Source organism: Rhipicephalus sanguineus, chromosome 7 (assembly GCF_013339695.2).
Source record: "Rhipicephalus sanguineus isolate Rsan-2018 chromosome 7, BIME_Rsan_1.4, whole genome shotgun sequence".
Lineage (NCBI taxonomy): Eukaryota > Metazoa > Arthropoda > Arachnida > Ixodida > Ixodidae > Rhipicephalus > Rhipicephalus sanguineus.
The window spans coordinates 106,908,920-106,932,908 of record NC_051182.1 but is presented as its reverse complement, the minus strand read 5'-3'; the positions used below and the strand labels follow the sequence as shown (position 1 = coordinate 106,932,908).

Sequence of the window (23,989 nt, the reverse complement as noted above, 5' to 3'; positions counted from 1 at the left end):
GTAGCCACTGGCGGCCGTCGCCGTTGTAATTGCGTCGGTGGAGCAGGTCATCGCGAACGGCGAAATGGTGGGCTTGACGACGCAACAAGCGAGTGGATGGTGTGGCCGATGGATCAGTCAGCAAGTCTATCAGTGAGGCAATCCATTGATCCTTGCGCTGCTTGGTAGCGATGGTGTGAATATCGATGGAAGAAACGACAAAGTGAGACGCTGAGTTGCGGGCATTGTCGTCAGGCAAGGGAGAGCGCGACAGGGCGTCGGCGTCAGCATGCTGACGTCCGTTGCGGTACAGCATGCGGATGTCGTAGTCTTGCAGGCGAAGTGCCCAACGGGCAAGACGGCCTGAGGGATCCTTCAATGACGACAACCAGCACAGTGCATGATGGTCGGTGACCACATCAAATGGGCGACCATACAAATAAGGTCGGAACTTTGTAAGGGCCCAAATGATTGCCAGGCATTCTTTCTCCGTTACGGTGTAGTTGGTCTCGGCTTTAGTAAGCGTACGACTTGCATATGCGACGACATATTCCGGGAACCCAGGTTTGCGCTGCGCAAGGACAGCACCGAGGCCAACACCGCTGGCGTCCGTGTGTACCTCTGTAGGGGCCGTAGGGTCGTAGTGGCGTAGAATGGGAGGAGACGTCAACAAACGACGGAGCTTTGCGAAAGCGTCGTCGCACTCTGACGACCACGAATTGAGGGGCCCGTTACTTCCAAGGAGCTTCGTCAGCGGTGATATGATAGTCGCGAAGTTTCGGATGAAGCGCCGAAAGTAGGAGCATAGTCCTACGAAACTGCGCAGTTCTTTGACGGACGTAGGTTTGGGGAACTCTGTCACGGCCCGAAGCTTGGCTGGATCTGGGAGGATGCCGTCCTTGGACACCACGTATCCTAGTATCGTCAGCTGCCGTGCTGTAAATCGGCACTTCTTGAGATTCAGTTGTAGCCCGGCGTCGCTCAAGCGCGTCAAAACCTGCCGCAGGCGTTGAAGGTGTGTTGAGAAGTCAGGGGCGAAAACGACGACGTCGTCGAGGTAGCATAGACACGTGTGCCATTTCAAGTTGCGCAGAACAGTATCCATCATGCGCTCAAAGGTCGCGGGCGCATTGCACAGCCCAAACGGCATGACGTTGAATTCGTACAAGCCGTCGGGTGTGACAAACGCTGTCTTTGGTCGAGCGTCATCAGCCATGGGGACTTGCCAGTACCCCGAGCGCAAATCAAGCGACGAAAAGAACTCTGCTCCTTGCAGGCTGTCAATGGCATCGTCTATTCGAGGTAGGGGATAAACATCCTTACGGGTGACCTTATTGAGTCGTCGGTAGTCCACACAGAACCGCACAGAGCCGTCCTTCTTCACAACGAGAACGACAGGAGACGCCCACGGGCTGTTTGAGGGTCGAATAACATCGCGGCGAAGCATGTCTTCGACTTGCTCGGTAATTACACGACGCTCTGTAGGCGACACGCGATATGGACGTTGCCGCAGTGGTGGTTGGGCGCCAGTGTCGATGCGATGCGTGACAGCAGACGTGCGGCCGAGAGAAGTTTGCGCTACATCGAATGAAGAACGAAATTCTTCCAACAGGCATAGAAGCTGGGAACGCTCGACCGACGTAACGTGTTCAGCAATCGAGGAACCAAATAAATCAGCGGGTGACGAATCAGATGTGGAAACAGCACTGAGCGAATGGGAGCTGGCGCAGTGCGTGTCACCCGGTGCGTCCATAACTTGTGCGTCTTCGACGGCTTCAGCTCTGCCGAGACATTCCCCTTGCACCAACCTAACAATGTACGGGGATGGGTTCGTAACAAAAATATCGGTGTCGCCCTGAATGACTTGCACGGTCGCAAATGGCACCAACAAGTTTTTTCTAGTGAAGACGCGGTCAGATGGAGAGAGGAGTGCAACGGCGTCAGCGAGACCGGTGCAGCAGACTGACACAGCCGTTGACGAGTTTGCAGGAAGTGTGGTGTCGTCTTTCACGAGTACCTTGGTCGCAGCCGGTGGACTGTCCGCCGGCGTCAAATCTGAGAATGGTGAGAGCTCTATTTCGGCGGGTGCGCAACGAATTACGGCGGCGTGACGGGCGAGAAAATCCCATCCCAGGATGACACCGTGAGAGCATGAGGAAATTATGATGAATTCGACGGCGTACAGAGCGTCCTGAATCATGACACGGGCTGTGCACACCGCTGTCGGGTGAATACTATGAGCGCTGGCTGTACGGAGGGAAAGCCCGGAAAGTGGCGTCGTCACTTTTCGTAGTGGTCGGCTAAATGTAGCGTCCATAACGGAAACGGCAGCTCCAGTGTCTACAAGGGCCGATGTGCGCACACCATCTACAAACACGTCTACTACGTTTGATGGGCTTTGCTGAGGGCTTTGGCTGTTCGATAGCGTCGCAGCCCTTGCCTCTTGGACTGCGACGACTAGTTTTCCTGGTCTCGTGCGACCGGACGAGGCCGCATCGGTGACAGTGAGCGGCGTCGTGGCGACGGTGAACGACGGGTAGATGGACCTGGGCGTGACGTCGGTGACATAGGCGGCAGCAGGTCATAATACGGGCGGCTGGACTGGTTGGTGACGGCTGATCCGACTCGAGGCGGCTGCACGCGGTTGCAATAGCGGGCGACGTGACCGGCGCAACCACACGCAAAGCAGATCGGGCGGTTGTCGGAAGTGCGCCATCGGTTTGCCGGGCTAGGTCCCATCCACGTGGCAGGACGCGAGGGACGGGGCGGCTGCTGATATGACGACTGCATGGTGGGCTGCAGTCGGGGCGTATGGATGATGTCGGCGTACGCAGCCAGCACACTCGCTTCGAAGGCCTGAGGCCTGGCGACGGCTCCAGCGTATGTTAGCGGGGGCACCACAGGGAGCGCTGGGGGCGGCCTGGCTGCAACTTGTGCGTAACTGAGTGGCGCAGACGCCGGAGGAGGCTGGTGGTATTCTGGCATAACCTCCGCGATTTCCTGCTCAATAGCCCGGCATAGGGGAGGCAGCAGTGTGGTCGACGACTGTACAACATCCTGCGGGTGAGAGAAGGCCAGTAAGGAGAACTGGCGGGCTATTTCCTCCCGCACGAATGACTTGATTTCGGCGAGTAAGACGGAGTGGTCTGACACGGCCCGACAAGCCAGCGAGATCGGCGTCGCATGCTGGAGGTCGACGCGTCATAAGACGCTGCCGGCGTAGCTCCTCGTAGCTTTGGCACAGCGTGATGATCTCTGCCACAGTGCGAGGGTTTTTGGCGAGTAGCATCGTGAAGGCATCGTCGTCGATGCCTTTCATGACGTTCCGGATCTTGTCGGCTTCAGACATGGTTGCGTTGGCCTTCTTGCACAAGTCGAGCACGTCTTCAATGTAGCTCGTGAAAGACTCGCCGGACTGCTGGGCTCGTTCACGTAAACGCTGTTCGGCTTGCAGCTTGCGAACGGCAGGGCGGCCAAACACGTCGATGATGGCAGTCTTGAACGCAGACCACGTAGCGAAATCGGATGCGTGGTTGTTGTACCATAGACTTGCCACACCCGCGAGGTAGAAAACGAGGTTGCTCAGTTTGCCTGCCTCGTCCCATTTATTGGGGACGCTCACACGCTCGTAGATCGCGAGCCAGTCCTCGACGTCGCTGCCATCCGCGCCGGTGAAGATAGGAGGGTCGCGGATGCGGGGGACACCCGGACATGGCGTCGGTGCAAGAGGAGGCGTTTGCTGGGCGGTGTCTTGAGTCATGGTAGCAGGCACGGTACGGGATCGAAGCTCCAAGGGCATCGAATGCGGACCGTAGTTGTTTAAAGGGCACAGCACTCTCCACCAAATTGTCAAGACGTTTATTAACGGGCACTCAGTGACGGCGCACGGCAGCGACAGTCAAAGCGGGGCGACTCTCTGCACGAGGGGCGTGCTCTCAGAGAAGAGAACGACCCACTGGAAGGCGCTCGAGAGGACGACCCATTACTGAGTAGGGAACGCGTCGCTACAGCACAATATTTTTTATAATTACAATAAGGCTTGTGCGAATGTCACTGTTTTGCTTCGAAGCAAAGTGGAAGCAACTTCGAATAGTAGAAGGGTGCAAATTATAAGCGGTAAAATGGATTACATTTTAAAATTTGCTTTGCTTAGCGCTGTATAACATGCTTTTTAACTTAAAAAAAGAAAAGAACGATAATCGAGGTGCAGTTAATATATACATGTAACCTTGAAGTGTGGCTTTGCGGCAGTGCACAGTTATCACGGCACACACAAGCTCTAAGCTGCAGCGAAACCACCTTTTAGGGGGTTACACGCAGTAAAATGTACATCTATTCGTTCATGTAGAATACTTCGAAACTTCAAGTTCGTGTCGAAGCAAACTCGAATACTGTAACAGTCGTTCGAACATTAGAAGCGCTTGCATATTCGCCCATGCCTAAGTGAAAGGTGTGGCACTGTCTCTTTAAAGGGACACTAAAGGCAAATAACAATTTATGTCAGAGCGAAAGCCCAATGTATGACAACTTCTAAAACCGCAGTATTACCAACAGCAGTGCCCTACTTACCGAGAAATTAAGCTAAATGTATCACATGATGAGCGCCACGAGTGGGACATTTTCGAAGTGATCCCGATGACGTACGGAAGTCGGCCTACAATAAATCACTACTAGTAATCAAACTAGCAGCAGTAAAAAAAGAACATTCCGAGCATCAAAAGACGTAATAAAATGCTGTTTGTTCGTTTCTGCTTGATTCATGAGAAACAAAACCTCCGTGGCGTTGCCATGGGGAACGGTGCGTGGTTCAAAGGTTCCGTTTTCGCCGAACTGCGCCTCGCCCGTCTCAGTGGTAGTTTCGGGATCGTGTACTGCCGTGCGTGTTTTGCGCGCTCGTGAAAGTCGCTCTGACAGAAAGTTCGACAAAATGCCGCATGCGTGTGATATTGCCGGATGCCCGAATGGTGCACAACGCCAGCGCTGCAGCAAGGAAACCGGTGTGTCTTTTCACTGGGTGCCGCGGAATGAACCCTTACGCTCGAAGTTGCTTAGTGTTGTGCCATTGCGCCAGTGTGCTAAACAGTCAAAACCTCTGCGTGTGTGCTCGCTGCCCTTTTGTACTGAGGATTACGAGACCAACCGCAACTTGGTGAAGGCTTTGAATTTGCCCATCCGAGCAAGTCTTTGCCGCAGCGCCGTTGTTGATACTATTGCTACTGTGGGTCCCGCTACTTCCGCTCGGCTGCTACTAGTGTCGGCGGCCGCGCAGTAAAAGCGGGCAACGTTGGGCACGGCAGCAGTGACGTATGAAAGTCGTATTTTCAGGAGGGAGATTTGAAGCGCGCTAACGCGATGCGGACCACTAAAAACGTGATTTTATTTCAAAATAAGCACTTCCTTGGCACAAAGCAGCACTACGAGGTTTCTGGACCGCTATTTCAACAATCAACATCAACTTAATTTAAGACACAAGGGTCTTAACGCACAATCACCACCGTAAGGTGCAATACCCCCCCCCCCCACCCACCTCCTCAATGAACAGCCACGGGTGGCAGGTTCCACCAAGAAGACTGGATCGCTTCATTCCGTATTCCAGAACTGCCTTCAGTGTAGGACACAGCCTGCAGGGCACACGTGAGAGCCGAATACAATAAAAAAAATTATGGTGATGAGATTATACTGAGAACAGTGAAATTGTCGGGAAAGATTAGGATACAGTACTACAATTCTACTACGTCCTGCTTATCACTATAGCAATAACAAAACACTGATCCTAAAACCAATCCACAAATGTTTTCTTTCCTTCTTGTGCAGCAAGGGCTTCTCCTGTGCCCTTATGAATATATGTTAGACTATATGATCGAGACTAACGTTAAAGTGATTCTGTCACCAAGATCACAAGGTTAGAAACATTGCAACGCGCGCATGTCACAAGTGACACGAACACCGTCTTCCCACTGCAGGCTTATTGAAAGTACGAGAGCATCTTACGTATAACAAGGCACATGCAACCTATGCAAGAGTTGCATCTTACATACATCCTTAGCGTGCTGCTGATCTAAACTTGCGAAACTGAGGAGGCTGCGGCTTACAGTGATTGAGAAAGCACCAGACTGCTGACACTGATGTACACTAATAAAGAATTGAATACTGCCTGCTCACATTTAAGTAACAGCCTCAGATCTAAGTGAGTCGATGCAACTGGCAAGGCAAGATGCCTGAAAAAGCAACAAGGCTAAAATAAGAGCATCACTAAGTGGCAGCACTTACGTTCCTCGAACCAGGTCTGTGATGGCTTCTGTCACGGAGTCATCCCCCGCACTGGAGTACTGAGCCATGCAGAAAAAGGAAACATAAGTGCAAGAACAAAACGTCACAGATTTGCATGACTTTCATCATGGGCAGTGGACTACAATCACGCCACACTTTCAATGACATTTTTGCAAGACACAATATTGAATTTTTCATGCATGTCACTATGTCTGCCAATTTACACACGCTTCGCAGTTCCTTTATCCAAAGTTGTATGAGTCTTAACAAGGTCATCATTAATTACAGCTGCTGTTTTCCTGTACATCTCAAGGATGACTTTAGAGCATGTGCTAAGTGTGGAGTGGTACCTGCTTGCTGCGTTCGTCCAGAAGTTCCACGAACTTTGCCGGGAACCACCCTCGGAGGCCGTTCAGCTCTCCGATCCAGCAGTGCTCGTCCTTCTGACTGATAATCTGTAATGGAACACATTTCAATCCAGATGTATTAGAATCGCTTGTGCACACTTTTAAATGTCGAACTGCTCTGAATATTTGCAAGATGGTCCCCACTGCTGGGAGGCACAGCACATCATCTAAAGCAATTGGACACATATTCCAGGGCACATATTACCAGGAACACATAATCCTTCTGTCTGTTGACTTTCCTTTCGTTTCTTCGTTCGTAGTTTCTTGTTCATCACAATATCTGGCCAAAGTATCATCATCATCATCAGCCTGTCTACGCCCACTGCAGGGCAAAGGCCTCTCCCATGTTCCGCCAATCAACCAGGTCCTGTGCTTTCTGCTGCCACGTAATACCTGCAAACTTCTTAATCTCATCTACCCACCTAATTTTCTGTCTCCCCCTCACGCGTTTGCCATCTCTTGGAATCCAGTCAGTTACCCTTAATGACCACCGGTTATCCTGCCGACGTGCTACGTGCCCGGCCCATATCCATTTCTTCTTCTTGATTTCAACTATGATGTCATTGACCCCCGTTTGTTCCCTGACCCACTCTGCTCTCTTCCTGTCTCTTAAGGTTACACCTATCATTTTCCTTTCCATCGCTCGCTGCGTCGTCCTCAATTTAAGTTGAACCCTCTTTGTAAGTCTCCAGGTTTCTGCTCCGTAGGTAAGTACCGGTAAGATGCAGCTGTTATATACCTTCCTCTTGAGGGATAGTGGTAGATTACCATTCATGATTTGATAATGCTTGCCGAATGAGCCCCAACCCCTCCTTATTCTTCTAGTTATTTCACTCTCATGGTTCGGCTCCGCAGTTACTACCTGTCCTAAGTAGACGTACTCCTTTACAACTTCCAGTGTCTCGCCACCTATCGCAAAGCGCTGTTCTCTACCAAGATTGTTCCACATTACTTTAGTTTTATGCATATTAATTTTCAGACCTACTCTTCTACTTTCCGTATCCATTTCAGTAATCATGAGCTGCAATTCGTCTCCCGCGTTACTCATCAATGCAATGTCATCAGCGAATCGTAGGTTACTGAGATACTCTCCATTAACTCTTATCCCTAGCTCTTCCCAATCTAGGGCCCTGAAAACCTCTGAAAACCGCGAAAGTATGCAGTGCCTCTACTATCTCTAATAGGACACTGGGAAAACAATGGTCTGCCTCGGTAGTACAGTGGTTATGGTGCTCGGCTGCTGACCCTAAAGTCGCTGGTTTTATCCCCGTCGCAGCAGTCGCATTTCAATCGAGGCGAAATGCTAGAGGCCCGTGTACTTAGATTTAGATGCACATTAGAGAACACCACATGGTTGAAATTTCCGGAGTCCTCCAGTACGGCGTGCTTCAATGATATTGTGGATTTTGCACGCAAAACCCCATCTATTAAAGGTTAACTGGAATGACAATGGAAATTTTGGAAGCTCCGGAGCTTGCAGCGAGTGAAGGAATAGAAAATTAGAGGTACGACATCACAGCAGCACAGCGGTATAGATTAGAGATGGTGTGTAGGCAAGTGTTAAGCAATATCTCAATCAAGATTAGGAGAAAAAAGCACAGCTTGCCGGATAACATCTTGTGTAGAACAGATAACACTGCTGGCCTATCAACAAGCACCAAAAGATATACAGTCAAAATACAATTGAATAAGAACATTTCAGAGAGCAGACACAAAATGCAGGTGACTTGTAATTATCAGAAGGGGCTCTTGCAATGCAGTGGAAAGGTATTGATGTTCACGAGTTGCAAAAAATTGTGTCTCTTCATTCCTGTCCTATGTTCTTAAGTGGTGCGCAAATAACCATACCATGTACTACAGTGGAATTGGACAGGGTTGACGATGATGAACATGTCAAAAGGCTTTCAAAAAATTTATATTGTCTAGCCACTCAGTGAACAACATTGAAAACAACGCAGCAGTGACGAAGCATGCACCAACCGTGATGATGTCGTTCTTGCGGAAACCGAGCTCGTCGTCGTCGTGCCGCTCGAAGTTGAGCAGGGCCTTGGCGCGCCGGTGTCGCGACCGGGACACGTTGGCGAAGTTCTCGTGGTCGCGCGCGTGGCTTTCCATGGAGTAGTCCGAGTTCAGCGTCTGTGTCACACAACCACAGCTGCAGCGCCCTTTCACGCGATTTCCGATCGACTCTGCACAGGCACGCCAGGGCAAAGCAGCCCTAGCGTGCCTGTGCAATCAGTCAAACAAAAGCGAAAAAACTCGCAGGGTGCCTTATGCATTCGCCTAAAATGACTCAAAGGTGAAAACCACGCGGTAAGCCTATTGCTTCATCACCATGATCGTCACCAAAATTATCATCATCATCTAGGGCGATGACAATGATATTTTGGTACTATTTGCGTTGACAACGACTACGCCGACACGTTTCCCATTTGATGCAGCATATAAGGCTTTAGCCTTAATCAAATGACCATTATCACCACCACGACCACCATAATCGTCATCACAAGATGACGATAATATTGGTCATCACTGTCATCATAAAAGGTGATGATTTTTGGAGCCTTTCGTGTTGATGACAACTACGCCAACGGTCACTTTTCTCATACGATGAGGCGTATAAGGCTTTCACCTTAATAAAGAGTCGGAGCTTCTTCATAGGTGAAGTACATAACTCGGAATGACTAAGCGTAACGCTGGATTCTTACAGCACACCCCCTGTTGAGCATGCTATCAAACAGGGAAGCACAGCGCGAATTGTTGAAGCAATGCCTCATCCATTTTTTTCATTGCCAGTGCAAACGCTCGCTCCTCAGTTGGAACCGCTGGTCCGCCTTAGTTCAGGGAGTGGTCGCGGTGCGACGCCACCTCAAGGGCAGGACTGCTTCTGTCACACGAGCGTCTGAGCACGTTCCCGTGAAGATGTGGTAGATGCGCTGTCCCTCTCTTATACACTCTAAACTCATTACAACAAAATCATATCTGCCCTGAAAATAAATTCGTTATATCCGAAAATTCGTTATAAAAGTTTATTTGTAACACTATCCATGAGAAGACTATTATTCATTTACTTCGTTATAACCGATAATTCGTTGTATCCGGGTTCGTTATATTGAGGTTTGAGTGTATCATGCGTCTGTCAGATTTGTTCCTTCGTACTCCTTTCTTTGTGGCTCGAAGAAATGCCGCCGCTACCTCACAGCGCTCATGTGGCACATCTTAAAGGCAGCGCATGCAGAAGCGTTGCAGTGACGCGTCTCCACTGGTAGCCTGCATAGCGCCACTAACGGAGACGCGCAGTCTCAAAACACAGTGGCAGTCAACACAGTGATCATGAGGGATGCGCGACGCCACCCCACGAATCTGAACACAACTGAACAAAAAATTATCTCAGTTGACATCCGTCGTGAAGCACCACATAAAGGCTACTTTCTTCCATGAACACAGAGCAGGCACGAGGGCTAGCCGGCGGGGGAGAGAATGAAAAGTCGAGAGGAGAGGGTGGCGAACGGCCAGATCGGGCACGTCTGGCTGGCATTGAAAAAATACAGCAGCCGTTGGTTGAAGCATGAAAAGCAGCAGCGGAAGCAAGCTGGTGGGTCTTATCGTATGTCTCTTGTGAAATGAAATCGTGTCGAGCATCTCAACATACCAGCTTACGAGAGGAAAATTCTTAACAGTGGTCTCTCAACTCTACAGGCACTACGCCCATGATGTAATGGTTACAGCCTCTGTACTTGACGTTGTGGATTCGATTCCAGGGGAATGTTCGGTGTTTAAGGGGAGACGTGGGTCTTGAAAAGTGTGTTTTTAATAGTTCGGTGAACAGAATGAAATTTAATACACTTATTCAGTTTTTTCTGCAGATTCCAAATCTGTGAATAGATTTTTAATAGCTGCATTAGAACAAAAGATATGCTATTTCTACAACGTTTTCTAGCACATTCCTTACGGAGATTTTTGGCAACTTCTTTTCGTCGAACACAAAAGCAAAGTACGTGGCAAGATTGCCAGAAAGCTGATCTAGCTGATGATGCTATTTATTTTCTTATAATGTTGTTTACCAAATGATAATTCTCGATAACCATAAAGCGTATGAAGCAAAAAATTTTCACTCATATTTGCATGCATTTATTTTACGTTCAAAGTTCGATGAAAACAATAAAATTAGCATCATCGGCTAGACGAGCTGTCTGGCAGCCTTGCCACATACTTTGTTTTTGTGTTTGACAATGCAAAGTTGCCAAAAAGTACCGTAAGAAATATGCTCTCAGAAAGTGCATATCTTTTGCTCTAATGCAGATAATAAAAATCTACTTGAAGATTTGGAATCTGCAGAAAAAACTGAATAAGAGTTCTAAATTTCATTCAGTTAACCTAACTAATAAAAAAACTTTTGTCGGAACCCACGTCTCCCCTTAATTTTGCCAGTAATGTCTTATCTGTTTTCACTCTTTTATTTTTATGCTGTGCTGTCTGTTTATATATGACAAAACAGTTAGATACAAATGATAATTCAATAACAGAGATATGTACTAGACCTTTGGTAGCGGATTTCACTAGAAGTACTGGAGCTGTTATGCTCGTTAGATAATGCTTTCGCAGGTCTTGCCAAAGTGAAATATCTGTTCATGTAGTTCCTGCAAGAATATCTTTATTGACATTTTTTTTGATGAGCCATATCATTTTGAGCATAGACTCGGACCCCTAACATCAATAATCAAAAAAATTAAAGAAACCTCATTATTACACACAATATTATCCAAACTATGTCGTACCCAGAGGCCACCAGTCTGGAGACTTGAATGGCTACAATATCATCATGACACTTTATGTAAGTCTAATATAAAAAATGTGGTGCAGCTTGCAAAAAAGAACACCTGGTATATCCTATTTCGAATGTATTCCTGACTATCACTATTGGCAGTGTTTCTGGTTATTCAGTGCCAATACAATGTGCAATAATACTGTGTCAAAGTTATATTGCATGACTAAAGAACATGTGACATGTGTGAATGATATGTATGCACATACGATAAGGCACAGCGGGTTCAGTGTGTGGGGGGCAACACTGACCACCTGCAGCTTGGGGTCGAGCGCCTGGAAGTGGCGGGCCACCTGCAAGATGGCCTCGCGCAGGTCCACCAGGATCTCCGTCTGCCGCACGTTCTTGTGCCGCACGTCCTCCTCCGACGGATTGGTGCAATCGCCCGCCTCTCCCTGGAGCAGCAGCTGGAGCACCGACTTGGAGCGCTTCACCTGGCGACGGGTCAGGTGCTGCAAAAGGTATCAAGAGACAATGGACACTGATTCACTTTGTACGGGTGACAAAAATTAAAGGCGTCACCCCTTGGGCTTGCTGAAAAAGCACATCCTGCGGATAGCAGATGCGCCTATGAACATCTCAACCAAATCTTGCAGCTGTGCACGGCAAGGAGAGCTTACAAGCGGAGCGTGAAGTTGCCATTTTCTCAGGCACCCTCTTTTCGCACAGAGGCCTGTGCTCACTCTCTTCGGAGCTGCGGATGCCTGCTGCTTGATGTTGAGAAATGGACAGCATGCTATTGGCCACATAAATCAAGAGCAGCGTTTGGATCAGATGCACTTCTTGCCATGCGATGTTGCCACGTGCCGGCACTGCAGTCCATGGTCTGCTAACGTTACACAGAGAGCCATACTCGCAAGCAGGAATCACAATGGGAGAGAGTGATCGGGTTTTATCACGCGAGCTTATGGTCATAAAATGTGCTGATGTAACTTGATGCCATCCCTCCTCCGTGTGGCTTCCAGCACACTCGTCGGAACGAGAGAAGAGAGAAAGCACAGGAAGCGCGCGACAAACCCACTGCAACTTCGCTCATTCTTGTCGAATTCAAGAAATTTTTGCGGTAATCGATTCGTGAGGCAATGAACTCCAATACTGAGATCATTCCATGATTACTTGGCAAAGTGGTTCATGAACTCCTTAAATGCGATGCTGCTGCTTACAGAGAGTTATGCAGGATACAAAACACAACTGAAGCAATGCAGTGTGTTGGGCTGCAGTGTAACCTCGCTACCAAAGGTGTCACATCAGACTACAAAATATCTTCATTATGTTGAATATTTCAAGAAACACTTGAGGTTTACTTCTTTATAATCTGATAATGTGTCATATCCAGATGGTGTCATATCCAGATAATGTGTCATACCCAGATACCGCAGTTCGACAACAGTGAGTTTGACACATGTACACTAATAGAGGTTAAATAAGAGACACAGAAAAAAGGGAGATGCAGGATGCTTTGTACCATGTACAGTCGAGCTCAGTATGAGCTGCAACACAGCACCCGTGTTTAAAGAGGCCCCAAGCCTGTGTGGTGACACTGGCAAATGTTAAATCGGTTTATATATTGCGGGCTACTGAAACAATGTTTAACCCTTTCCCTACTGTTGACGAGTATAGTCGTCGTGAGATTTCATACCAAAAGGATCGATGAGACTGTACCTGTCATCAACAAAAATTGGTCCCACATGGAACCAATGGCAACTATACTCGTCATAGTTGTGTTTTTCTTTAACTTGGTACCGTCATGTACAGTCACGCTCAATATGACTTGCAACACGGGAGCGCGTGACCCCATGAGTTCAAAGATTGCGCGTGGCTTCAACTTGTTTTCATTTCAGCAACTAAATGATATTTTCTTATTTGGAATCATCCCCGAGTGTGAGAACAGCGTTTAATTATGGAAATAAGGGCTAGTGGAAGCCATGGGCAGTCTTTGAACACGTGAGGCAACGCGCTCCCGTGTTGCAAGTCATATTGAGCGCGACTGTACCTAGTATTTGCACCACTTTGAACAAAGGCACCATGCTGCAAATTCATAATGAACGTGACTGTACATTTGTCCCTATCCGTGCTTTAGTTGCTGCGATAACTTAATTTGTATGCTAAATGGTATCCATTAACTTAATTAGAAATTGCAATGCAAAGTTCAACTATAACAGAAAGTCAGTGTTATCAATATACAATAAACTCTCAGTAAACAGAAATCTCTTAAACGGAATTACTGCTTAAGTAGAACAACTGCCTCTAACATGACTGCTTTCGTACCTGAATCCGGCACCTCCGCTCATCTCTCAGTAAATGGAACTCCTGTTCAACGAAACATATTTTCCTATTCCCTTCAGGTTCTGTTCAACAAGAGTCTGCTGTACACTCATACCCGCATATAATGATTATGAATATAATTAATTACTAGTTATAACAAAATAAATGAAGAATTGTCTTGTGATAGATACGGAGGTATAAATATACGCTTATAACAAATTTTCATATATAACAAAGTTATTCTCGTGTCAAGTGCGACTTTGCTATATTGAGGTTTAAAGAAACACTGAAGAGAAAAATGTTTTTTTTTTATATTATTCAATTACTCTTTCACAATACCAAAATCGCCGTGCTTGCCGCGAGAAGGCGCTTGGTAAGCGAGACAACGTGCAAAAAGAAAATGCGGATGGCGATGCCACATTCAAATTCCCGCACCAAACAACGTGACGTCGCAGATTTTGACAGCGTCTCCTGGGTCCTACGTAGTTCGTGATCAGTAAAAATGAAGTACATTGTCCTCTGCATGGGCCATAGACTTATCATACTAAGTTTCAGGAAATTTCGTTGAGCCAATGTCACCAAAATATGAATAATGCGCTTTGAAATCGGTAATGTCACGCGTGGAGATTTAGGTGTTTAATTCAAAAATGAAACATTGCTCTTGATTTTCTCGTCTTTGAATAAGCCTACGATGGTGAAATTAACGGCATCAGAATTCTCAGAGCGCAATTTATCAATCCCAGCCGATTCCTTGTTTCACTTTAGTGTCCCTTTAAAGGGGTACTGACACCAAATTTTGCGGCCGGGATAGCCTGCAGGATCAATTCCCGTGAACATGCGTATATCATCTGTAAAATATCAACAGCGAATATAGCTTGGAAGGTATTTTAAATGAATTTTGAAGTTTGCGTGAGCGATCGACATCGTCGCACTACTGACACCCTCAAAGGTGACCCTCGGTGACCCCCTACTTCCCTCACGTGACCATGCTGCAACAAGTTATGATGACTTCGTAGCCGCCATGTTTTTTTGCTGCGTTCGCTCCTGCAGCCTACTTCTCGTCGGCTGCTCGTGAACCGCGCAAAAGTGAGTCACAGATCTGTGTGCTGACGTGATCGAGCGCTGCACCCGCTAGATGGTGATAGTTGTACCTGGAGGCTTGTCGTTTTTGAAACCGAAACTGACACTGGTCGGTAATGAGACGCCTGTAATTAATCATCTGTCGTGCGCTGCAGCAAACGATGTGCCGTGTTATGACGAACAGGCCTCCAGGAACACATTGCAGCCAAAAAAATGCGAGGCCAACATTTTTGTTTCAGTACCCCTTTAAGTGTACCCACTTGTTTGGGCAGGTTTCGTGCATGCTCCGGGTTGAGCAGTGCCCCCTGGTCGGCCATCAGGTATGCAAGGTGCTTGCGTCGCAGGGCCTCGATAGCAGGCTCCGTCACGTCACGAGACGCCTGCCTGCTGGCTTCGAGCAGCTGCTCTGCGTCACGCACGGAGCCGGGCAAGTCGGAGAGCGCGTTGAAGATCTGCGCCGAGTTTTCCAGCGACCGCAGCTCGGACTCCTGTGCAGAAGAGTTCGTAGTTGTTCTGACGAGGCCATAAGGCACTGCACAACAAGCTAGTTGGTCTCGATCAAGGCAGCCACTGCCTTTGTCGAGACAAGTTAAACAACTCCAATGACGTTCCTTCTTTAATGATTTGTCATGCAGTAGTTCAGTATGTTATGCCAACCTCTGTGTGATGTGTTTGTTTTTGATACATAGTACAGTAGAACCCCGCTGTTACGTTCCTCACTGCTGCGTTTTCCCGGCTGTTACGTCATTTTCCGCCGGTCCCGGCATAGCTCCCATAGGATACAATGTATTGGGAACCCCGCTGTTACGTCGTAACTGTCGGACCGTTCCCGTATGATACGTCGCGAAGTGCGCCCGGAGCCGACCGAGTGACTACCAAAGAGAGCGGCCATGGCGCATTTTCACGCAGCTTGGCCTCGTTTGACCGTAATATTAGCCGCATGAGAGGCGCAAGCAACAGAATCTTTCAATTGATGCAAACAAAAGCATGGCCTTCGAGATTCAAATGGCAAAGATGGCGTCTATGACGTAACTGCTCGCGAAAGCAAGGCCTTCGAGATTGGCATTTACTATTGACAAAAGCATAGCCTCTGAGATTTGCATTGCACAAACATGGCGTGTATGACGTAATTGCTTGCGAAAGCAAGGCCTTTGAGATTGGCGTTCACTTCTGCCATCGCGTTGGCGTAGACTCATCATCATCGTTATTTGTCGGAGAACGGGAGGAGTTCGAGCTGGTTGGAGCTCGCATGGTCGTGCGTGCGGTTCGCGGTCGGACTCGCCGCGCCGGTCGTGATTGCGTGTGCTTAGTTCTTTCATGCCTACAGCTGTTGGTGTTAAAAAAATCACATACGTTGATTACATTCCTGTGGATAAGGCCGTCCTAAGCTCCGCGTTTCTATCCATCGACTAGATCGCGGCTGAGCGCGCCAATTTTCGTGCTGCTCGTAAGAATTGAAATAAAATTCTGTACCACTAAATATTTTGCCGTTTTTCCTGTTTTTCGGCTCTTACGTTTCCCGTCTCTTACGTTTATTTCCTACGGTCCCTTCAAAAACGTATCAGCGGGGTTCTACTGTAGTACCACCTTAGAAACACCCCACGTACTTAATAAACATCTGGTTTTCAATAAGGTGTTCAAACATAACATGCTGTTGAAGCGGTGCTGTGCTGCATACGTTATACTCGCAGACCCACATCTCAGCTTAGTACAGACAAACCTCCATATAATGATCACGGATATAATGAATTATCTGATATTACAAAATAGATAAAAGATGATTTTCCTGCAGCACAAGTACAGTGCATTTAAGTTATAACGAAACTGCTCTCATCTCAGATGCAACTTGGTCAATTCGACCGTACCTCTATACCATCAAGGCCGCTGCGTGAGCAGAGCACTGACCTTTGAGCTGAGCATTCCCAGGAGGACCTGGAAGAGGACGATGGAGCCGTCGTAGAAGAGAAGGTCCCAGATGCGCAGCAGCACTCGCATGGGCACCACGCTGGCAAACAGCGTCAGGAACCAGTGCAGCGTGATCAGCGACAGCTCTGCGCACATTTGCCACATCCATTAAGAAGCACTGGCAAAAAGAAACACAACTTCGCAGTTTAACATTTTCAAACTTTGCAAGGAAACAACTTGTGTGACAGCCCTTTATAAATAACTAAAAAGAGGTTGCCAGGCCCCTGAGTATATTGGAAGAATGCACCCCATCACTACATAGTGTATGGCTAATTGTCAGGCTTTCTTTTTATTTAGGGATGGCTAGAATGAAACTTCCCGATGAGTAAAAAGAGCCACAAAGAAGTGTAGCCAACACGTCCACAGGCCTGTGTCTTTCAGCTACACAGTCCCATCTGCAGCGTATATTAATGCAAAAACACTTAAAGCAGGTTTAAGCAACTGGTTGGCCAATCTTGATGCTATATGCTTGAACACATACAGATTTTTGACGTGGCAGCATTGCTTAGGTCAAAACTTGGCCTTCAGTGTTCTGTAGATAGTATGTCCTTGGCAGAGCAATAGGCAGCGCCAGCACTATGCAGTTCAGTGGATTTGATGTGGGGATGTGTCAGGATGAACGGCAGCAACTGCATTGTGCTGCGGCTGCGCACACGACTCAACAATGCTCTCTGCTGCATCACGGCACACAACGATGCAGAACAAAACGAAAGCAGTGATTTGAATAGATCATATTGCTTAAACACTCTGGAGCAAGATGCAAAATCTCTTGTCCTAACCTTCTGCAGCTCTCTGGCACCGAGATCTCTGCAGTGCTCGCAGATCGAAACGCAAAATAATTTTTTATTCAGTACAACTGCTATGAGCAATCGCTCATGATAACCACATCATGTCGCTGCAAATCTGGCCGTTAAAGGTGATGTTGGCACTGACGCGAGTGTTTGAGTCAAAATTATACCAACATGACGTGAACTGTAGAAGCTGGAAATGAAAGTATGCGCATTAATTAGCCCGAAATTTTCACATTTCAATCCGTGCGTACTGTACATTCATGACAGAATGCTGCCAGGACTTGGTTAAAGTCACACCCTACAGTGGCTTTTTTTCTTTTTTACGAAAGCTGCACACCAACTCCATGTATGGCAAGAATGATAACAAAAAAAATTATGTTCAGTGTACCAATGGGCGTAGTTCTAAATCCTGCGCTAAATGCAGCTCCACTACCATGAAACCTAAGGAAGTGCATAGCATGGGCACCCAGCGATTCCTTTTAGTAGTGTTCCCACTGCTCCGCTTACCAAACCGCCGATGACGTCAATGTTTGAGGTAAGCATGAAGAGTTTCCCCGGCACGAGTAGAATCTTGTTTCGGAGATTCGCAAACTTGGCATGCGACACGTGCTACCTTTTGCTGCGCTTTATCGACTTCCTGCATCTTATGGCATTTGATATATGTGTCGTCTGTAGCGAGTTCCGTCAGGTTATTTCCCCTTCAGACGTAATGCCGGAGAAGTGCCGGTAGGAGGAGAAATCGTGCACTTGGCGAGGCGGTGGCACTATCTCCTTCGCAGCGCGGGAGTCAGCCACATGTTCTCGAAGCGTTTTTAGCTATTTTAAGTTAATTATCACAATTACTTCTTGGCTATTTCTGTTAATTATATTACTTTAGACCTCATTAGATTATTTTAGCCCGATTTTGGGCATTGTTAGCCTTGTTTTAGGCATGTACTGACCACCTGATTTTGAGCGTGATCACGTCACACGAGATCTAGAGATGGACAAGCCGGGCCCCTAATGTGCTACGCACTCAGAAAGACACACATCAAGAAATAAGAAAAGCACAGGCATGGTGGCGTTACACATGGGATGCCGAACTGCCACCCACCAATGTCGTGCTCTTTGAGCAGGGCGTCCAGGTCTGGTAGGACGGCAGTGACCAGGGCCCTCAGCACCCGCTGGTCGGCCTGCACTCCGGCCAGGGTGCTCGAGTAGTATGAGGCAGGCAGGATGTCCTCCACGATGGTGCACAGCATCCAGAAAGCGTCTTCTTCTTCCAGGAACAGCAGCAGGCTCGCCGCTATCTGCAACGTCAGAGACAACGATCAACATCACAGCAGAACAGATGGGGAAAGGAGAAGGCACCGGCCAAATTTTTTGAAGATGTAGAAGTGCTTGAATTGTAGTGACTTTATCATCAGCTAGATGTAGCCTCCAAAAATGGACCATACCGTAGAGGCCTGTGAGAATAAAATTGAACCCTTTTATAAGCAACACGCACAGGGGAGCAGTTCTTGTCCTTATATGAGGTGTCTCGTATACCATAAAATCCCGAGCAAGCACCCCCCTCCCCTTTCCGGGAGATTGGAAATATGCACCAATAACCGAGCAAGCCCCCCCCCCCCCCCGCCATTTCTTTCAACCTGTCATCCGCCACAGAATCCTGCAGCAGCGGTTCCCAGGAACCCAAGTTCTGAGAGTCTTTAGATATGTGCACGATTTGTTAGCACTTTTACAGTGTGATGCCTCGGGGTTGCATTCCGAGTTGACACAATCTGTCGGAACATTTGAAGAACGTCTTTCGCCCACTTGTCGTAACATGAAATTTCACACGAGGATTCCCTCCGGTTCAGTAAAAACAGTAAATACATGCGTATTCAATAGGGATGGGCGAATAGTGAATTTGCGGTTCGAAGTGAATCCGAAGCGAATAGTGATTTGGTCGAATAATTTCGAATCTAATAGTTCGAATAGTATTTACCACATATTATTAAGAACAATGAGCATTTTTGTCATGAAGCTTGCACAATATTTTTCAGGATTGGAACTAGCTATGAGTGAATGTCACTTTTTTGGTTTGAAATGAAGTGGAAGCAGCCTTGAATAGTATCAAGATTTGAATAGCACTAGGGTGCAAGCAGTGGTGCAATACGTTACAATTTAAAAATTGCTATACTTAGCGCATATGAGCCCATATAATACGCTTTTAAACTTTAAAAAACATGTACATTTAACCTTGAAGTGTGGCTTCGCGGCAGTGCAGATTTCCCCTGGATGGGTTGTTTCATGGCACAGCAACCAGACGCTGCAGTGAAACCACCTTTACAGGGGGTTATGTGCGGTCAAATGTAAATATATTCTTTCATTTCGAATAATCTAAATTCGTATCGAAGTGAATTCGAATACTGTAATATTCGTTCGAATATTCCCAACGCCCGAATATTTGCCCATCCCTAGTATTCAATAAAACATTTAATTAAAAGCACGGGGGTCCATTCTTCTCAGAGGCTCTTCCGCAGCCATCTTGATTTTTGGTATGCGTCCAAGCAAGGACCTCCCTCCAAATCTTGTCCGACTATCTTTCACTGCAGGGGGGGGGGGCACTTGATCGGGATTTTACGGTAAGCCTGTTCTTATTTCAGATCAACCCCTATTTCAATGTAGGAACACTGTTGTCTCTTGTACCGAATTGTTTCTCACATCAGTGTCTCTTATAAAGGGCTCCAACTGTATCGCTTTCTTGGCTTGAAGTGAAGTTGACGTGAATGGCAATTAGTATCAAATAATTTCGGAGTGAATTAGAAAAGTAGCGGGACATGAACAGCAACAGGGCGCAGGTTATAAGCAGTCAAATACATTATCTTTTAAAATTTGCCATGCTTAGATCGTATAAGCTTGCATAACAAGCTTTTAAACATAAAAAAAGAAAATTACTCAGGGTGCAGGTAACATGCACACTTAACCTTGAAGTGTGGCTTCGCAGCAGTGGGTATTTCCCCTGAATACATGGTTTCACGGCATAGCGGCCTTAAGTCTCACTGCAACCACCTTCTCAGGTGAGTTACATCCAGTGAAACGCATCTATTCATTTTAGAGGTGTGCGAATATTCGAAATTTCGAATATTTTTCGAATAGTGTTTGCTATTCGATTCGATTCGCACTGGAATTTTAATATTCGAACTTCCCAAAAACAAATACAGTCAACGTCCGATTGAAAGTGACCCCTTCAGATTTTCCATATGCTTCACCTCGTCACACCTCGGTATTGCGGCAAAGCTGCCTTTCAAGCTCTGCTACGGTCGCAAATGTACTAACTCCAGAAAACGCTGGTTCCAACATGGAGATGAAAGATGTGGCACAGGTGGGGGCTCAATTAATGCTGTTTTGGACCTAAAATTTGGGCAGGAAGTCCGAAAAATGGGAAGCAAGAGCTTTTTAGCATCCAAAATTTCAGATGTTCTTATACATATATCGACGTCTACAAGGCAGTTTTGGAACTCCAGACTTGAAGGGAGCACACCCTTGTCTGCCACATCAATTGGGCCTCCACAGAAGTTGAAAGAGGAGGAGAGGCTGAGGAAATGGCATCTTTGCCTATCACGTGTAAAGTGTTGTCGGCAACACTTTGGTTGCACCAAATCATGTACATAAATACAATTCGGCCTCTTCATTGCCTCATTCTTGATAAGACAATATGAAACACCACCCCGCCAGTGCTTCATCAACCTAGCGAAAAGAAACACTTTCGTGTTGCTATCTCATAAGAATATGCTTAGGAATCCTCTCCAACTTTTTTTTCTGCAATTTCGCTTCAAAGTATTCCAGAAACATTGTAGAAATATTTGAGAAATATTCGAGAAATATTCGATTCGATTTGCACTCACCACTTCAATATTTGCATTCGCTTTGCACCGAAAATTTTGCTATTCGCACAGCTCTAATTGATTTGTTTTCGATACTTTGAAATTACAAAAATTTTAAATTTGTGCCGTAGTGGAATTCAAATACCGTTATATTCATTTGAATATTCAAAGCTCTGGAACATTCACTTACGAATAGTCATGCACTCGTGAAACATATCCTCTTCACCAAATCGCATACTCATGAAATGTATTCTCTTTGCACACGCTGGTCATGCGTGGCCTTCTGAACAAGAACACAACAGCAGATCACTAATTTCGCTGTTTGGGAGTGTTGGTAAGTCATGGCTCATACTGTTTAAGTGCTCAACCAGACAAGGACACAGAAGAACATGTTACACATAGAGGCGATAGAAGTTAGCTGCCTCGCAGGAAGGCAAAAACGAGGCAAGTTGCGTCAGATGAAGCCACTACAGGAGTTCAGTAGTTGGATCAACGAGCACTAAAAACTGACACTGATGCCCCCTGGCTGCAGACAGATCCAAGGCATCAAGAAGTTGCACAGCAAGAAGTCTGTGCAGTTGAGTGAAACGAAGCAAGTGCCTATGTGTCTCGTGTGTTCTTCTATGTGCTCGTCTGCTTGTGCACTTAAATGCAATTAGGCTACAGCAGGTGTCTCGGATATGCCTGACGACCTGAGAAATTGAAATCGCTGCAAAACTTGGAGGACGCTTGAGCTTCGCTTTCAAGAGTAGAACGTGACAGCGAAACTGGACCGTGTTTGTATCACCTTCCCAATCGCTAGGCTCGCTTCGCTTCTTGGAGAACACCTAAACCGTGCCGCAAGGCACGGTTTACGGTAGGTGCGGTTTAGGTGTGCGAACACCCCCCAGACTCCTATATCCACACATGTGGCGCAATGAAACATGGCATTGCGATGCCGTTTAAAAGTGTGCCTGTGGGCCCTTTTGCGCCATCTGGCAGGATTTCTGTCAAGCCCCTGAAGAACCTCTGCAATGCGCATACCACCAACGCTCAACGGTGGATATGAACAGCTTGCCGTTAGTACACTAGAGTATGTATGCATGGTGGCCGAGAGGCTAAACGCATCGTGCCACAGAGCGAGGGTTCGCAGGTTCGAATCCATAGCCCCACTCAAACCGAAGATTTTTCATTATTTCTTTATTTTGCATTACCACGATTTTTCGCTCGCAACCAACGCCGCCGCCGCCAACACCGGAATTTCTGCGAAACGAGCTCTTTCACACTATTGTGTCAACATTGCAACACTTACCATGCTCGTGCCCTGGCAGTATCCAATGTCCGGGTAAAGCCAGGCAAGTCCCCTCAACACCCGCCGCAGGCGGGGAATGCCCGTACTGGTGGCATGCGAGAAGCACGCATTGCTCGGCATGGTGCGCAAAAGGTCCTGCACAGAACCAAAGGGGCGACACTTGAGTCTCGTTGCATCATTTGTGCACAAAATAAGAAAAAAGAGTGGAAGGAGTTTGCTTGAATAAGTTTGCATCACACCCAGCACTAGCCAACAACCATTCAGTGTCATTTTACGTAACAATATCTTCGCTGAAATCACTGTTACCAAGTTTTAAGTTTTAAAGAGACAGCACAGCTCACTGTGTCATCAGACGACACTGCCCATTTTGCTTTTCAGATTCTGGCACCAGGTGTACTGTCTTTATATTATGGTGGGGCAGGTTGTGGTGTCACTGCAGACATTAGACGAAGCAGCTACCTGTTTCAGTTTTGGTACATCACATTTTCGGTCGTTGGATTCTACTGTAGGTTTTCTGAGCAAACTGAACCACCTTCTAGGTTAAAGGACTGTCAATACCATTTCGCAATGGCAACATCTTAATATGGTTTAAAAAATGCCAGAGTTGTCCTTTAAGCTCTTTTTGTCAGTGGTATGAGGCCTATCTTTCCAGTCACAACCCAGTAAAGCACTCCTTTGGGCTAAATGGTACATGTTGAACAAAGGTTGGAGAACTTTGTGCTGCATATGCAGTGCAGAAAAACAGTCACAGAAGACAAAGAAAACACAGCAAGAACGGGTTGCACCCACCTGTTCTTGTTATGCTTTCTGTGCCTTCCGTGAGCATTTTTCTGTTCTGCCTGCGCAGTGCAAAGTTCCCCAACCTTTGTTCAACCCAGTCACAAGTCATAGAGTTACCACATGCCAAGCAAGAGAAGTACACACCTTCTCGATCTGCTTGGAGGTGAGCAGGTGGTCGTTGGCGGAGGCCCGCACCACCTCGCGGTAGGTGAGGCCGGCCTGTCTCTTCTTGCGGGCCGCCCCCGACAGGTGCATCCACAGCTGCGGCCGCAGCGAGTGTGGAATGCCACCTTCGTGCAGCAGGCCTTGCAGCTTGGGCGTGTGTGGCAGGTGCGGCTCCACCTGCGAGGCATTGCAGACACAAATGGCACCCACAGTACAAATGCAGAAAAGGTTGCGCATTACCGCAGGTTTTCGCTATTTAAGTATGCCTTTTATAGAAACGCAAGCGAAACAATGATCCAATCCCCCTCATGTATTGTATTTTT

At 47.2% G+C, this 23,989-nt stretch overlaps 1 protein-coding gene across 1 annotated transcript in view; it reads right to left on the bottom strand.

Moving 5' to 3' along the window:
- The window catches only part of LOC119399712 (small G protein signaling modulator 3 homolog), a 52,619-nt gene that overhangs the window by 18,690 nt on the left and 9,940 nt on the right, over positions 1–23,989 (bottom strand). Inside the window, exons 6-15 of the mRNA XM_049417827.1 lie at positions 23,646–23,843; positions 22,722–22,856; positions 18,676–18,871; positions 16,732–16,877; positions 15,087–15,314; positions 11,733–11,933; positions 8,637–8,792; positions 6,600–6,704; positions 6,250–6,308; positions 5,507–5,600 (exon numbers count right to left, since the gene is read on the bottom strand). Coding sequence (XP_049273784.1) covers positions 5,507–5,600; positions 6,250–6,308; positions 6,600–6,704; positions 8,637–8,792; positions 11,733–11,933; positions 15,087–15,314; positions 16,732–16,877; positions 18,676–18,871; positions 22,722–22,856; positions 23,646–23,843 — 1,518 coding nt within the window. The remainder of the gene's footprint in view (positions 1–5,506; positions 5,601–6,249; positions 6,309–6,599; positions 6,705–8,636; positions 8,793–11,732; positions 11,934–15,086; positions 15,315–16,731; positions 16,878–18,675; positions 18,872–22,721; positions 22,857–23,645; positions 23,844–23,989) is intronic.